The sequence below is a fragment of the Echinococcus granulosus genome (genome assembly GCF_000524195.1).
Source record: "Echinococcus granulosus chromosome Unknown EG_S00004, whole genome shotgun sequence".
Lineage (NCBI taxonomy): Eukaryota > Metazoa > Platyhelminthes > Cestoda > Cyclophyllidea > Taeniidae > Echinococcus > Echinococcus granulosus.
The window spans coordinates 2,918,365-2,933,280 of NW_020170384.1; the positions used below are offsets into that span (position 1 = coordinate 2,918,365).

The 14,916-nt window shown below is 43.6% G+C and overlaps 1 protein-coding gene across 1 annotated transcript in view; it reads left to right on the top strand. All coding sequences in view use genetic code 11, as the record gives it.

Annotated features, from left to right (window-relative positions):
* EGR_01263 (Palmitoyltransferase ZDHHC17) overlaps window positions 1–14,916 on the top strand; it is a gene marked incomplete at both ends in the record, with an annotated part of 30,580 nt that overhangs the window by 6,122 nt on the left and 9,542 nt on the right. Inside the window, 7 exons of the mRNA XM_024490512.1 lie at window positions 1,330–1,564; window positions 4,968–5,393; window positions 7,241–7,835; window positions 8,229–8,642; window positions 10,674–10,752; window positions 12,155–12,239; window positions 13,991–14,052. Of these exons, the coding sequence (XP_024355331.1) occupies window positions 1,330–1,564; window positions 4,968–5,393; window positions 7,241–7,835; window positions 8,229–8,642; window positions 10,674–10,752; window positions 12,155–12,239; window positions 13,991–14,052 (1,896 nt within the window). The remainder of the gene's footprint in view (window positions 1–1,329; window positions 1,565–4,967; window positions 5,394–7,240; window positions 7,836–8,228; window positions 8,643–10,673; window positions 10,753–12,154; window positions 12,240–13,990; window positions 14,053–14,916) is intronic.

A 14,916-nucleotide genomic window follows, 5' to 3' on the forward strand; every position in this document is an offset into this window, starting at 1 on the left:
TAATCATAGTTTTCATGTGTATGCGGGTTTCGTATGCCCAAGCTAGGTTGTTGCTGACGAATGACGCTGTTCAGGGACGAATTCGATCTCTTGTTCCTGGAGCTATGGTGGTTTTTTGTTCTATTTCCGGTCATCTTTTGCCTTAGTCATCCAACAGCTGTCCATCGTGGCGCTTATGACGTACTTACATAGCTCTGCTTAGCTCAGCGCCTATCAGAAACGTGTCTGAACTAATGAGGCTCAGTTTACAAATTGAAGCTCGGATTAGAAAATTTCAGGAAAGGCGGGCTTATTTCCCCCTTCCCGGAACTGCTGACACCTTGGGGTCTTCCCATTCAATGGCTAATCGTCGGAGCGTAATTTATCACTTTTACTAGGTTTTGGTAAATCTGTTTCGAACCTGCATTTGATCGGAAATTGACGGAAATCCAACTACTTCTCTCTCATCATCACAACCTGCCTATTGTGGTCGCAGTGTTTGGGGGTGGGTCACGTAGGCCCAGTGTATCAATTCCCAAGCAGAAAGTAGTGGGCATGCTGTGTCCGATCTTTCATGCTTGTCCATTGCCAGACTCCACAAGTGCAGTTTGTCACTTTCATAAGAAGGAACGTCAAGGGCCAACTTAACTTTGCCCATGATTTTTGTCACCTTTGTATGAAATAGTAAACCCTCAAAGCAACGTTTGAAGATAAACACCGAATAAAGTCCCGATCAAGAGTTGTTGGTAATAATACCGACCTTCCTTTCTCTTCCGCATAGCCCTATTTCTCTGCAGGTACTCTGTTTAGACGTCAGATCCTTGATGGTGCTGTTAAGCCCAGCCTTGATCACAAGGTAGGTGACAGCAATATGTGATCGGAGCATTCAATGATCGATCCTTTAAGCTCGGTTTGTTGATTCCGTGAGTCGTTAATGACCTGGTCCTTGATCAAAAAACAGCTGGTACTAAACCTCTTTGCTCCCCGATCTTCATAACAGCAGACTCCTGAAACTCATTGTATGAACGCCTCTAGATAATTTTGCACATACTTTTGATCAAAGTTGACATGAATGGGGCTACTTTGCTTCTCCTTTCCTCACAACCTTGTGTATCTTGCAGTCTTAAATTCGCAGCCTGCTCTTCAAATTCGTTGAATTATTATTATTTTCTGCCAACTTATTATATGATTAAATAGTTTCGGAAATAAGGTCTGCTTATCTTCATAACTACATCCCTTGGAATTGGAGCGCTCAGTGGTAAACCATTGAAGCCTAATGTGTGAGCACCGCGAGTTATTGGTGAGCTGACCCCCCGGCTATGTGACTCCATCTCTGCCTGTCCGTTGCAGTCGCAGTACTAAAGGCCTCACCCCGCTGATGACCTGCTGCCTCTTCGGTCGTTCGGCGGAGCCCCTGCAGGTGCTCCTTAGCTGGGGGGCGGACATGCGATTGTTGGACGAGCTACACGGCAATACTGCGGCCCACCTGGCGGTGCGCAGCAACAACTTCACCGCCGTGCTACAACTCGACGAGGCGGGTGTGGATTGGCGGATGACTAATAATCTGGGCCTTTACCCCTATCAGGTTAGCTCCTCTACATTTCGCTGCCTCTTTGGCGTGAATGCATCGTTCTTTAGTGGTCTACATAGCATCAGATTCCATCATTTGCACACCTCGAAAGTGTTTGGCAAAAGACGCATCTGCTATTTCGCACTTCCTTTACTTTTGGATATTGTTTCACCATCATTAGTGGATTGGATTCTAAGTTGAATTAATTTGGTCGGGAATTATTCCATCTGTTTGGCTTTTGATGCAACTGCTTTTATTGGTGAGTGGAAATGCGGTCCACTTACTGCGGAGCCTAGTGATCATTTCTTTTCCGGTGTTTAAATAGCCTTAACTGCCGACGAATTGAGGTGCTATCTGTCAGGTTAGCTAACATTCCTCCTCGTCCTCGGAAAGGCTGGAGGCGGGTTAGAATGATTTGTTTTTTAAATTAGATTTGGTAAAATTAATTCCTTGCACTCAAACCTAGTCTCTTAGCCACCGAAAAACTTAACTTCTCTTACCGTAGTGGTTTTCTTCGTCCCCTTCTGCCACTCAGAACTAAGCTATGTTGCTCTTATCGAAATATCATTTGGCTAATCTAAAGATTGGTCTCCTTTTCTCATGGAGTCAGCTCATGCTCCTTTTCTTTCGCCGAGTTTTTTTTCTGAGGTAAAAGTTAACCAGAAGTGTTGCTTGTTGGGGGACCATTGTATATTCCTTCCCCCATTTAAATCCTATTTCTTGGTTTGCTTACAGACCAGGTCTTCTTTAGCCAAAGGTAATCTACCTTTTAGTGGTTGATATGTATGCAGGACTTCCGTGTTTATTGGCACCTTTTTTTCTTATTTTCCTCCGTGTTTCCATTCTTTTCTTCGGGTTTTCTTTTTGTCTGGAGATAGCGGTTGACTCTTTCATCCCTTCTTCACCTCTCTCCCTGAGGTGAAATGAGGTGCATTGTGGAGTTAACTCGATTCTTTATCTTCCTTCTTGCATCCAAATTTACGCCCAATTGCCCATAAATTGGGTCCACGTTTGGCCATATCTTCCAGTCACCCACAAACAGGATTTTTCCTCTTAGATCAGAGAGAAATATGGAATTGCGGCGGTCTCCGCCCTTTCTATTCCCAGAACCGACTGGCAGCGTGGGTTAGAATGTAGTATTCCGCAGTCTCAACCCATCAACCAAGCTTGAAACCCCTCAGCCTTTGAATCATCGTGTAATTTAGTGTGATTGTTTTTATTTGGGGATTAAATTGGCTACTCTGTATTTTGATCATCAGAAGACGATATTCTTGCCTTCCCGTGACATCGCCTCCCTCTTCTGCTTTGAGTCAATTCATGTGATCAAAGGCATACTACCTGGCATAAATGGCGGTGATTAACTATGATTGGCATTTACCCTCTTATTTGTTAAATTTTCAATTGTGTGACAAAGAGGTGAATAGCTACGCGGCGGATTTGTCGAAAAAGTACTTGATTGTACCGTCAGTCTTCTTGGCAGTCAGATGTTTTGCCTTGATTACAAGCAGGCTCCCAATGGATCCCTCCGCCGCCGCCTCCTCCTTTGACTTCCAAGTTCACTAGTGTGACCTCAAGCGACTGAAAATGTAACCTGTTCCTTCATGAGGGTTGTTTGGCTATCCCACTTCCCTTTTTTGTGATGAATTTTTGTCTAGTAGTCAAATCAGCTCATACATGTTCTTCTCTTGACTGCTCTTTGTTTGATCTCCACATGCTCTCAAAGGCTATTCTTAGTATTTTACAATGTTGTATGTGCTGAGATATGTATATAAGTACCCTATCATGTCTGTTTGGTATGCGATTTAACGTCGGCTTTTCTAGCCTTCAATAAGTCACAGTGATACGTGGCACTTTAAGGTAATTTTTTTCAAACCCATGATGTATCCTTTCCGTAGATATTGCATTCATAGGTTTTAGGCGTCAGGTTTTTGAAGTGGGCAGCTCCATCTCTGCGAACTTTCACCTTTCCTTACCATTTATCATCCTGTATTTAAGGCCTCAAATGGATAATCGGGGGAACTCATAGAGGTCAGTACAGAGATGTCTTCAGAAATGAAAGCCAATTATCCTAGATGCTTGGTATTTTCTACTATTAGGTGTTGTAAGCTTGCTCTACGGAGTGCAAGTTTGTAACTTCATCTCGGGTGTACGAAAGCGTGATTTTTTTCCCTTTCCCACACAGCTTGCAGTAATAACGGACTATACGCCAGCGTAGGCAGTTCTTTGTTAGTATACCACCAAAGCCACACCTTAGTTCTATCACTAACATCTATTCTGCCTAGGCTCTGAGTTTGTTTGTTCACTGGTTAGAGGCCAAACAACAATCACTGCTGTGATATATCCTCTCTCTACTTGTGAGAAGAAAGGAGATAATGTCCCATTTTCCGTGTTCTGCTGGTGATATTAATCCAAGCAATTGTCTTTTCTCGGCTTTTATCAACGTTTTGTTAACATAAATAATATATTTCGTTTAAGGCAACATCTCATTGGTTTATGAAAGGTTAAGAATTGGGCATTCAATGTTAACAATGGTCCTTGCAGTTTCCCCATCAAACAGTCAGTAGACCTCAGTGGTAATGCCATTCATCTGGCTCTGAAAGCATTCGTTTTCTGTTTCTTCGGGATCAGCTTCACTTAAATTTACGGGTTTGATTCTGCAAACAGTCGTGGAATGTAAGCTTTGTGGCATGAGGTTCCGCATTGTCTTATGAGAGTAGGAATAGGACCTTCCTCCCACTGACTGATACTAGCTGTTCCTGGAAGAAAGGTATTTAACGAAATACGTTGATTAGGTGGCAAGACTGACCTCATGGAGTCAGGTTCTCCATAGCATAAAGAGAGAGAGCTTCAGAAGTAGCGTTGTCTTGTGTGTTAAAATTCCCTTTTGAAAACCCGTACTTTTTGGCAAATCGGGTAAATATATGGTTAGTTAAAGTCTTTGATTATTCACCATAAACCTAATTGGCATTGTTTATTTGAACACCTCAAATTCCGATTACTCCCTCGCGAAATGACGGAAGGGCTCTTAGTTCGTCAGTGGGCAAATGGAGTTTTCCGCCAAGTGATTGAATAATTATCGCTGTTGGTTCTACTCGTGTTGGATTCCGACCCGCCCATTTCATTGAACATTACATATTTAATGATGCAATCTTGCCTCATGTTAGGACGGTCCTATTGCTTCACTGTTGTGTGCATGATCGAATTAAGGGTGAAGTAGAAAGAAACCGGCTTTTTTGCCACTATGGGGATGGGCCGTCTTGCACCTATAACGCTGTTACAGAAACTTAGCCTGGCCTCTCTTTCATTGAATATTTCATATTCAATGACCTTACCTCGCATTCTAGATGCCAATTTGGCCACACCCTTCTACTAATCCAAACGGATAGGATATAACTATGTGTTATTTCTGCCACCGTAGATGTCTACCCACCCCTGGATGAACCATAGAGTAAAGCAGATGGCTATTGCCCGGGGTCTTCTTCCTCCCTCTGAAGCGGATTCTGGCGATGACATTGAGGATGAAATTAGGGACGAAGGTGTTCCAGAAAACCCAGCAGCAGATGCCAGCAAAGGTCATCGCAGTCGTCGGCGTCTTCGCCGTCGCCGTTTTCGCATTCACTGGCCCGCCAGCTGCTACTCCAAACGCGGGCTGACCTTCACCGCATTCATGCTCCCTATAGTGGGTTTCCTTGTCATTGGCGCCCTCCTCCAACTCGATTTTGCCGCTCTACTTTCCCCTCTCCTGCCCTTATGGACGGCATATTTGCTGAAGGCGGTGGCCGTACCCCTCGTGTTTTGGCAGTTTCGATCGCATATCATGAAGTTGCAGACTAACGAGTATGTGGTGAGTTTGGAGACGCATTTCCTCATTTTGATAGAGAAATTAGGGTTTGACACCACTCGGTTGGCATGCTAGGATCTGCGTACAGTTAAATGGTTTTAAAGTCACCATGAACGCAGGCACTTTCTTTATCCCGACATCTGAAAAATGTAGCAAATGGGTCAGCTTCGCTGTGACCAGCACTTAAGTCCTCAGGTTGAGGTACACACTATACTAAAGTATATTTGTTTCGCTGTATCATTTTCGGTGAAGTGTGCTTCAAATGATGCTATCTACTTCTGAGGAAAATTTTGGATCCGTTTTTGAGAAAGTGGGCGGAAATTCATGTTTTCGTATGGAAAAACCAACGACATTTACGAAGATTGGCGAATTAAAGGTTGCCACTGCCTGTAGGTTCCAAGTTGACTGGCAAGTCTTTCACGTTTTGCATTAACAAAAATGGAATTTATGAAGCTAGATCTACAAAGCGCGTTCAAGAATTCTTATTAAACTTTGTAAAGAATTCAACTGAAGGCGGATAATTTTAACTGAAATGTCAAAGTTTGTTCTTTAGGGAAGCACCCCTTTTTCTCTACGGTCTGCCAGAAGCAATTCCAACTGGAGTCGAAACATGAACTCCACCTTTTGAATTCGTGAAACTTCTTGAAAATGGTCTGCTTGTCACCCACACCAGTTGCCGAAACTGTCGTCAGTATGATCCGCTACTTCATTTTCTCCAAATTCTTTGTAACCACTTTCACGAGTAACTTCCGCAGATTTGGAAATGAGTTAAATTCGGTTCGTAAAGCAGATAGACCCAAACTACATTCATCAGATTATTTTGACCAATCATTGCGCCTCAACGTATAATTGCATGTGAATTCAAGACGTCGGAAAGGTGGCAGAGTCATTAGAGTGAGCTGCATCAGAAAGGGTGCGAACTTTTTGATCTCGGAATGCGGTCCATTGTTGGAGTCCAGTAGCAAGAAATCCTCTGTCGCGAAAAGAACCCGATGTCTTTTAAAGTTCACAGATATCCCGAAAGCTCTCCTTTTTGAAGCACAAAAAATCGTCCATTCGGGGAGGGTTCATTTGGTTAAGTTGGCTAATTAGCTCGTAAAGTTTGCGTGTTCTCGTTTTAGATGAAATTTCAACGGAACATGAGTGATCGAAGTGATTAATTAAAAGGGGAAAAAAGACCATGTTTTATAGAGAAGCTTGGCATTTGTTAGGCCTTGGAGATTGCAAGTGCAGTGCTCGAGAAATAGCATTTTGGGTAGATTTTTTTGGTGGAGAAAATTAAACAGTTTCATCGCTTCTCGGTTTCCAAATCATAAGGAATGAGGCCAAATTCCTAACCGAAGGGAACACTTTATTCTTCTTTACACAGAGCACCAAGAGATTAATGGGGGTGAATGGTTCAGGGTATTGCAACTGTATGCTGCATCTGAATCAATCTGCGAATATCTGATGAATGGAAAACGCTTAAGACGAAAGACATTTTAGAGGCTGCTCTCTCAACTGCCAGGCCTATGCTTCTTACTCAAATTCCTTTTGAAAAAGAAGAGAAGAGGCGAAGTAAATGGAACCACAAATCATTGGAAATGTCATAAAGTTCACAACAAATGAAACTCATCGTTACCACTGTCATTTTAGAGGTTGTAGATATTTACGAGTCCCAGGATACTAAAAAATGGTCTGAAACGGATAGTTTTGGAACATTTAACGTGATTATCTTCAAGTAGTCATTCCTCATAGGGCACATTCTACGATCTGATTTTCGGTCCTAGAACCAACCCTATAGAACTCTTCTAAATAGACCAAATGTCTCGTCATTTATTTATGCCTTTTCTGCTTCCTTTCTCTTCAAGTTCCTCATGGTCTTCAGCCTGAGCCTAATCACCACTGCCAGTCTCTCCGTTACCGGCATCTTTCTCCTCATTCCCACTGTGGGGACTTCTCATACCCTTACGCACTTCTCCTTCTGCGCCATCCTCAGTGCTCTCTGGTTCTCCCTCTACCGCACTGGCACCATCAATCCAGGCTTCATTCCCTCCTCCTCCGCCATGGTCACCACTTCCGCCTCCTCCGTCTCAGAAGAAGCTGTTGCGATCGCCGTCGTGAATGTGGTTGACACAGAAGTGCGTCGAATCCTCGCGGAAGGTGTTGGCGCTACTGATGGGTCTCGGCGTCCAGCTCTGTTGAAGCGCTTCTGCACCACCTGTTTGGCGCGCAAGCCGCTGCGATCGAAGCACTGTCGGGCGTGCAACCGCTGTGTAGCCCGGTTTGATCACCACTGCCCCTGGGTGGGTAATTGTGTGGGGCAGAACAATCACCAGTGGTTTATTGCTTATCTCCTGGCTACGTCGTTGGCATTGATGCTCTTCATGCGAGAGGCGGTGTTGTTTTGGCAGGCGGTGCCGCCGTGCTATGACCCAGTGAAAACGGATGAATCCGGAAATCCGGGTAGGGGGCCTCTTGTTAAGCTCATTTCTTCCTCTTATTACTTTATGTTTTGTCAAGTATTCTATTTAAGCTACCCTTGCAGACATCAGACGTCGAACGAGCATTCCGGATTGTTAGTGTCAAAATTTGAGTAGGTAGTTTTAGGTAACTTCATTGCCGATGTTGAAGCAGAGCTAAGCTATCTCCGGGCATTAAAGTCGAAGAAAGAGAAACGGATATGGAAGCACTGATGGGGGAGGGGTCTCCTCGCGCTTTCAAGCTACTTATTTCCCGAGGCTTATTGATCAAAGTTATTCAATCCCCTTCATAGAGGCATGGAGCTTCGTAGATTTCAATGGATTCATCAGTCAGAGCCTCTTTGCCAACTGCGTTTGTTTTGTTTCCTCCTCTCAGTGCAAGGTTGGCGCTACTATTGGCGGTGGACCTGGGCAGCTGTATGGTGTGATCCCTGGGTAGCCTACTGTTTCGCCAACGCCGCCTTCTACGTCATCTGGACGAGTCTTCTCTTCCTTGTCCACCTCCACCAAATGGCCTGGGGTGGGGTGACTACTAACGAGCGTATCAACGTCGATCGCTATGTGGAGTTCTCCGGTGGACTCATCTGGCCCAAGGCTTCGTCCTCTTCTCGATGTTGTTCTTGCCTATGCGGTCTCCCACCTTGCCCCTACAACCGCGGAGTTACGGGCAATTTGGCCGATCTCTGTCGAATTCAATTGGGCAGGCATCAGCCCGTCAACTGGTGTGATATCTATGAATTAAATGCCTTTGTGGAGGAGCAGGAGCTTCTGAAGCGAAAGAAGCGAAATGGTGGCGAATTCATTGCCTGATTAGATTGGCAAGGCCGTGGTGTTCTCTCCCCTACCCTTCATCTGTATCTTGATTACTTCTTCCTTTTTATTCTCGAATTGTTGCGCGAGTGTGTGAATTATGGGAATACACGAGCATTTTTATTATGCTATGTGTTGATATTCTTTTTTACTCTTTCACCAGCTTGCTTGCCTGGATGTGTGCTTTTTGATTGCTTGAAAGATTAAAATGTGTCCAAATTCTCTCTTGTTTCTGGGTTTGTGATTACTTTTTTATGAAGCAAGGAAAGGTTGCGTTTTGCATTTTTTAAATGCCAGGAGTGGAGGGCTTGACGATAAATTCGGCTTTCAAACGAAGAGTCAATTGGCGAAAACACTCGAAATTTGAAATTAGACATGGCTTTGCATGCTTACCCGGTATTCCCTGTCCAATCTTATTTAGGGTCGAATCTGAGTTTCGATCTCGCTTCGTTGGGGCCACCTTTTTTGCATTATTGTAAAGGTGTCTCGTTCTTTGCATTCAATGGATTTATCATTTTGGCGTTATTTTTTAAATAGGGAGACCTGGTTTCTTAAGGCTCTTTAACCTGGTCGAGAGAGCTGAGGCATCATCTTCTCGATTGGCTTCAGTGGTTTAATGTCATAGTAACTGTGATCTCATCTGAAGATAGCTGGCGCGAAGTGACAGCTTTTCGATAGTCGTCAAGCCTCCTTGGCGGAGGGAGGGGTGAAATGCATTTCTTTGTTTCTAGTCCGGTGGAGTTGCTTCGATCCTGTTAAATATCATTTTATAGCTCAGCACCTAAGGCCGGTGAACTTGGACCAATTTTTATTTTCGTACATTAGTTGGAAAGGCAGGTATTTACCCATGAGAAAATTGGTTTGGGTTATCTCTATCCTCTCCCCCCCCCCCCCCCCTCCTTTTTCTTGGTTTTGTGAACCGAGTCAAAGCTACTCTTCTGCGATCTCGTTTTTTCATTAGCTGTGGATATGGTTGTAAGTGCTGATGCTTGCGTTCTCACTTAAGGTGGGTGTTCGCTTAGTTCGCTTTGAACCCTTGTCGACATCTCCTAATCCCCTTAAAGCCCCTCAGTCCGTGTTTCTTGTTTGATTGCCTAATTTTCCAGTCATTGCAAGGCTAATTTTCTTTTTGCAACTATCGTCATTGTCTTCTCTAGAATCTGAAGTACCCCTTCTTGGTTTGGCCACACCAAGCGCTTTGCAGTGAAGGTTTTACTGGATTGCTACACATTTTAAACTTAAATAAAACAAGGGAGAAGGGTCTTGAGACGAAGCGTGTTGAGGCATTTTCATGTAAACCTCAGAGTTTAAACGTTTTGGAGGTTTCAGTTGTTATTTCTCTTGTAATTCAGTCCCACTTTGAAATCGGTTTACCACGTATTGGTTTGTTAACTTTGAATACACTGGGTCCTTTTCATCACTGACAGGGTTCTTCCATTTGATCGTCGCTTTCCAGTTGTAATTTCCCATTTAATTTGAAACAGTGACATTTTAGCTTAGCAACACTGGGATTAGTCTTGGGTTTAATCATATCGCATGTTTGTGGATATGCATTCTCAAAAACAAAAACTACGTTACCCTCGATGCGTTCATTGTGCTCCAAACGAGTTTTGCTAATTCGTGTTGAAATCAGTACTTCACCTCACGTCGCCCCATCACTATTAACACAAGGTGAAGTTTTTATAAACCGAAACTATGTGACTGCAGAGGTTTTATTCGTTATTGTTACGTCCAATTCTTCCCAACAAAACAATCTTGCTGTGAATCCTACCCTATCCCACATTCTTAACCATCTATAGCCATCCGCATTCCTGTCTCCCTTTGCATCTGTCTATCCAATTTAGCTTGTGATTGTCTGATGTAAAGAAGGAGATGATGCTTCCACGGGAATGACGATGGGATATGATAACCCAGTGTTTCCCTCCACCTTGAAGCACTACATGAGGTCTTCTCTATGAGGTCAATTCTGCGCCATGCGGCATGGTGTGATGTTTGGAGTTTGTTCCCCAAGAATACCGCTTTCCTCCCACCAACTCACAGGTTCTGGCTGATGCTCGTAAGGACTTACTTCTTGCGCACCCTCGCTACTCGTAGGTAGAATTCGGGCGTAGCTGCTGTTTAGCCTTCAGCAAGAGGCAAACCCACAGTAAACAGTAGCGTCTGAAGTGAACCGCACACAAAGCAAGGGTAGGCCTGTGCAGCTGAAGTGATCCGTGTCAGATGAGCGGGTTGAGTAGTTGGTGGGTCATCAGGTGATAATCATTGAGATGACCAATTACAGTCAGTCAGCAGTTTGACATGCGTGTCGCCTCTGTATGTCGTAAAGTTTATGAATGCGGTGGGGATTGATTGTCTGTGAAACATATTTTTCTCTGTCAATATCCAGTTCCCATTGCTTTCTCACCTCAACTGATGCGGGTGTAAAAGAGTCGTTTCATCAATCACGCAAGACACCACTAAAAATTCTTCTTGTGTTGAGATTGGCGTGCCAGTGGCGACACGTAATTCGGCATTATTATCAAGAATAGAGGGGCTTCCGTCTCTAAGTGTTCCATCACCATTCCCCCTTCTGCTACTGCGTACTGCGCCTCTTTCAAACGGCATAGAAGTGTCACGTGGAGCCTCTGTAGCCTTGAAGCCGAGTCAAGCTCTTCACTTAACGCAGACAAGCTCAAATCATGTTTGCCTTGTTGAACCGACACCTAATAGTACAGGCATAGGTTCAATATATGAGGAAATTGGTGGAACAATGAAAATTCCCATGCTAATGACCTGGCGGACATATTTTACAACATGCTTTTAACATGTTTAAACAGGTCACTGGAGCGGGCTTTACTGAAAACCACGCTAGCTTTTTTTCCGTCCATTAAGAATTTTAAGCGGTGAATTTTTGTTTGTGTCTACTTTATGCCCGCCGATCTGGGTTAGTAGGCTTACATTTCGGCATTCGCGTGTTAACTCGGTGATAAAGTCTCAGCTTGTCACTTTTATTCGCGTTCCCCTCCCTGCAGGAAATTGTTCAGTCGTGCGAATTTATAACAGAGTGACTTGCATTCTCTGACTGGGAGCTGTAAATAATCTACCAACTTGGGGAAGATCCGATTTTTTTACAAGAATTTGTTCTGGTTATTGCTTTCGACTCACGATGCTATCAAAGGGCCAAGAAAGTCGCGCTTATTTTAGGGCAGTTTCTTCCGCTGTGTAAAATTATCTTTGTTAACTTCAAGTCTCGAAGGTGGATTTTTTTTTGATTCCGAATTTGAATAAACCTTGCTTCTTTGTTTCCTTTCTTCATGGTGTTGCTTACTCTCTGTAGGTGTGAGTCACGATGTCATTTACCTGCACCCTTTTTCTGGTTCGGTGTAAGAGTTTCCACTACACACACCTACTCGGAATGACTCAGATGGCCTCAGATTCCCCCTAGAAGCACAAAGTACTTTCTTTTTTCTTGTTTTCTTGATTTTATTCACCTTCCCTGAATTACTCCATCAGATCTGACATTTATATTGATCAGTCTCAATTGTCAGTCTTCAGTGTCACTGGATCAAACGTGGACGTCTTGACAGGAACTGAAAAGGTACTCCAATTGGGGATAACTTGTGGGCTCAATGATGTCCTCTATCTGTCTATTTGACATAGGAGATGTGAGAGTGGCATCAATGCCCACCTGCCTCACTCGGCTATGCAACTAACGAGCTTGTGTCAGCCTCGCCTGATGCTCGAAGTACCTAGGGTTTCGCCCTTTTCGATCCTCCCGTTTCTGTCATGAGAATTGGTGCTTAAGTTGTTCAGTGGTTCAGCTCGAAGTTTGGCGCACCTTTCATATCTGTCCGGTTTGGAGACTGCCAGTGTGAAACCTCTCCGTGGATGCACTAATGACTAATGATGATATAGGAATAATCCGCGGTACCATGCCAGCCTACCTGGGACAGCAAATCCAACCTTGTGACATTTTGGGGATAACTTCAAGTGCGTGAGAAAGGCAAAGACGAATGAGCACTAAAACGGGCTCAACACTACTGGTCCGAATGTCATTCTTGACGTTGTGGAGATCCTGAGGCCATCATTGCCTCCGATATTATATCTCCGCCACAAGTCCTTTGAATTTATCACTTCGGTGTAGATTTGTTGACTTGATGGTTCAATTTGTTGGAATAATGCGGTTAGGTCGTCAAAATCCAATCAATGGAAGTCTCTTAAATATAAACACTGAGTCACTACTTTGTAAACCCTTTATCGAAAACTCGGGCTTATATTTTGTTTTTCGAGATGTCAACCAATAGGAATTTTGATGACCGTGGCCGTCTCCACCCTGTGATTGATGGATTCATTCCTCACGTGCTTAACTTGAGTTTTCGAAATTTTTACTTTCTGGGTCAAAAATATCTGGTTTTGTTCTCGCTTTTTATCCGAAAAAGATTTTCCCTTGATTTAGTGAATTTTTGCTCCTTATCGTATGTTAGACATTATCTGATTTCGTGTTTTATGTGCACCCCTTCCCTCTTGCGTTCGGTAGGTCTGTAGTAACTTATGTGGCCCCAGTTGAGTCTCAGCTTAAATGCTTGTCTCATTGTAAGGTGGGATTTGGGTCTAGACTTCTTTGAATCGTTACCCAACCAATAATAGCGTTGAGAGCATAATTCGGAAGGTTCAACGACTGTTTTACGGATTGTTTTTCGCGCTAGCTAAATTGGACGTTTAGTCTTCTTTTTTGGCATCAAAAAGTAGCGGTGATATTCCACTTATCGGTATTCCTTGAAACTCTCCTGGAAATTACCAGACTTTAGTATTTTATCATCAGCTGAGTGTACGTTGTTTTTACGAGGCAGGACGACGCAAAGGTGTTAGATAGTTGCTTTTGGAAGCCGCCTTTAATTCCCAAATTTTCAAGTCAAACCGACTCAGAGCATGCTCAACGCGTAGAAGGGCCTGGAGACAGAATGTAACCGGCTGGAGCAGAACCTGCTACTACTACCATGGCCGAATCGTGAGAGATCGGAAGGGTTCACTTAGTTACATATCACACTACAGATGTTAGGTGTAAATTTGTTGGTAAGAAATCAGTCTCTGTACCACTAGAAAACGTCTATTTTTTCGGCTGCCAATCATTACCAAAGTATTTTGATTTTAAATTGTCATAAACTGGAGTGACCGCGGTCGTCTGGTTTGCTTCTTCCATTCTCCATTTCCTCATAAAATTTGTCTTCGTTTGAGTGGTTTCAGACTAGTTTTGCACTCTTTAGCTCATCCCATCAAATGGTTTTACTTTTCTTCTGCTCAGAAATTACCCTACTTTTCAATGATTTTCAATGAATTTCTTCTTTGTAGGTCATGTCCAAGCCATCGGACAAGCGCGATTACAGTTGGGTCACAGGATACGAGAAGACTTGGTGAGTTTACTTTTGTCTACTGCTTCCGTTTGTTCATGATGTAAACACAATTTATCTGAATTGGTTCGTGAAAAGGCTGCTGATTCGAAGGTTGCCTGTATCTTTTCTCCTCCAAGTGTCAAGTGATTAAAAGGGTGCGTGTGATTCCTGATAGTGCTCACTGTCATACCTCTCTGTAATGTGCTAAACTGGATCCAACTGTTTGTACACGTGCACCATAAGACACAAAGATGCTTCAGGCTGTCATCAGTTTTACGCTCTCTATTATGTTTCTCTTATTGGCCATCTGATGGATGAGATTTGAGCTTGTCTGCGTTAAGAATTGAGGTTGGAAGCGCAAATTTCCTACAACATCTGTTGTGCAGCATTTGGAGAAGGTGTTGTACATAGTGGCAGTACGTATCAGCCAGAATCGTGTCGCTAGTGATGGAAGTAGGTCAAGATTTATCTTTTAAGAAAGGTTTTGCTGTTTTTTGTAACGGAATAGCTCATTTCCACACACATGAAATGAAAAGGTGAGGTGGTGGAACCTAGGCAGTTCGGTTTCATCCACGGATTAGCAGACGGCAGACAATCAGCTTCGCTTGCTCTTCACTTTTACATTCTGCATTGTAAAACCACGCTGTGCACTTCAGATTCCTCTTTGCGCTCAACCCCCACCTCCAAGTTACGGGCTACTTACTCTCCACAGGATGATGCGTACTTTGTGCGCGGTTCACTTCTGGCGCAATTGTTTACTGGGAGTTTGCAACTTACTGAAGGCCAAGCAACAGCTATGGCTGAAATCTACCTCCTTGATACAATTTGAAAATACTCGAGGCAAGGGTGCGCAAGAAACCCTTCTTCATGAGGATTCGTCAGAAT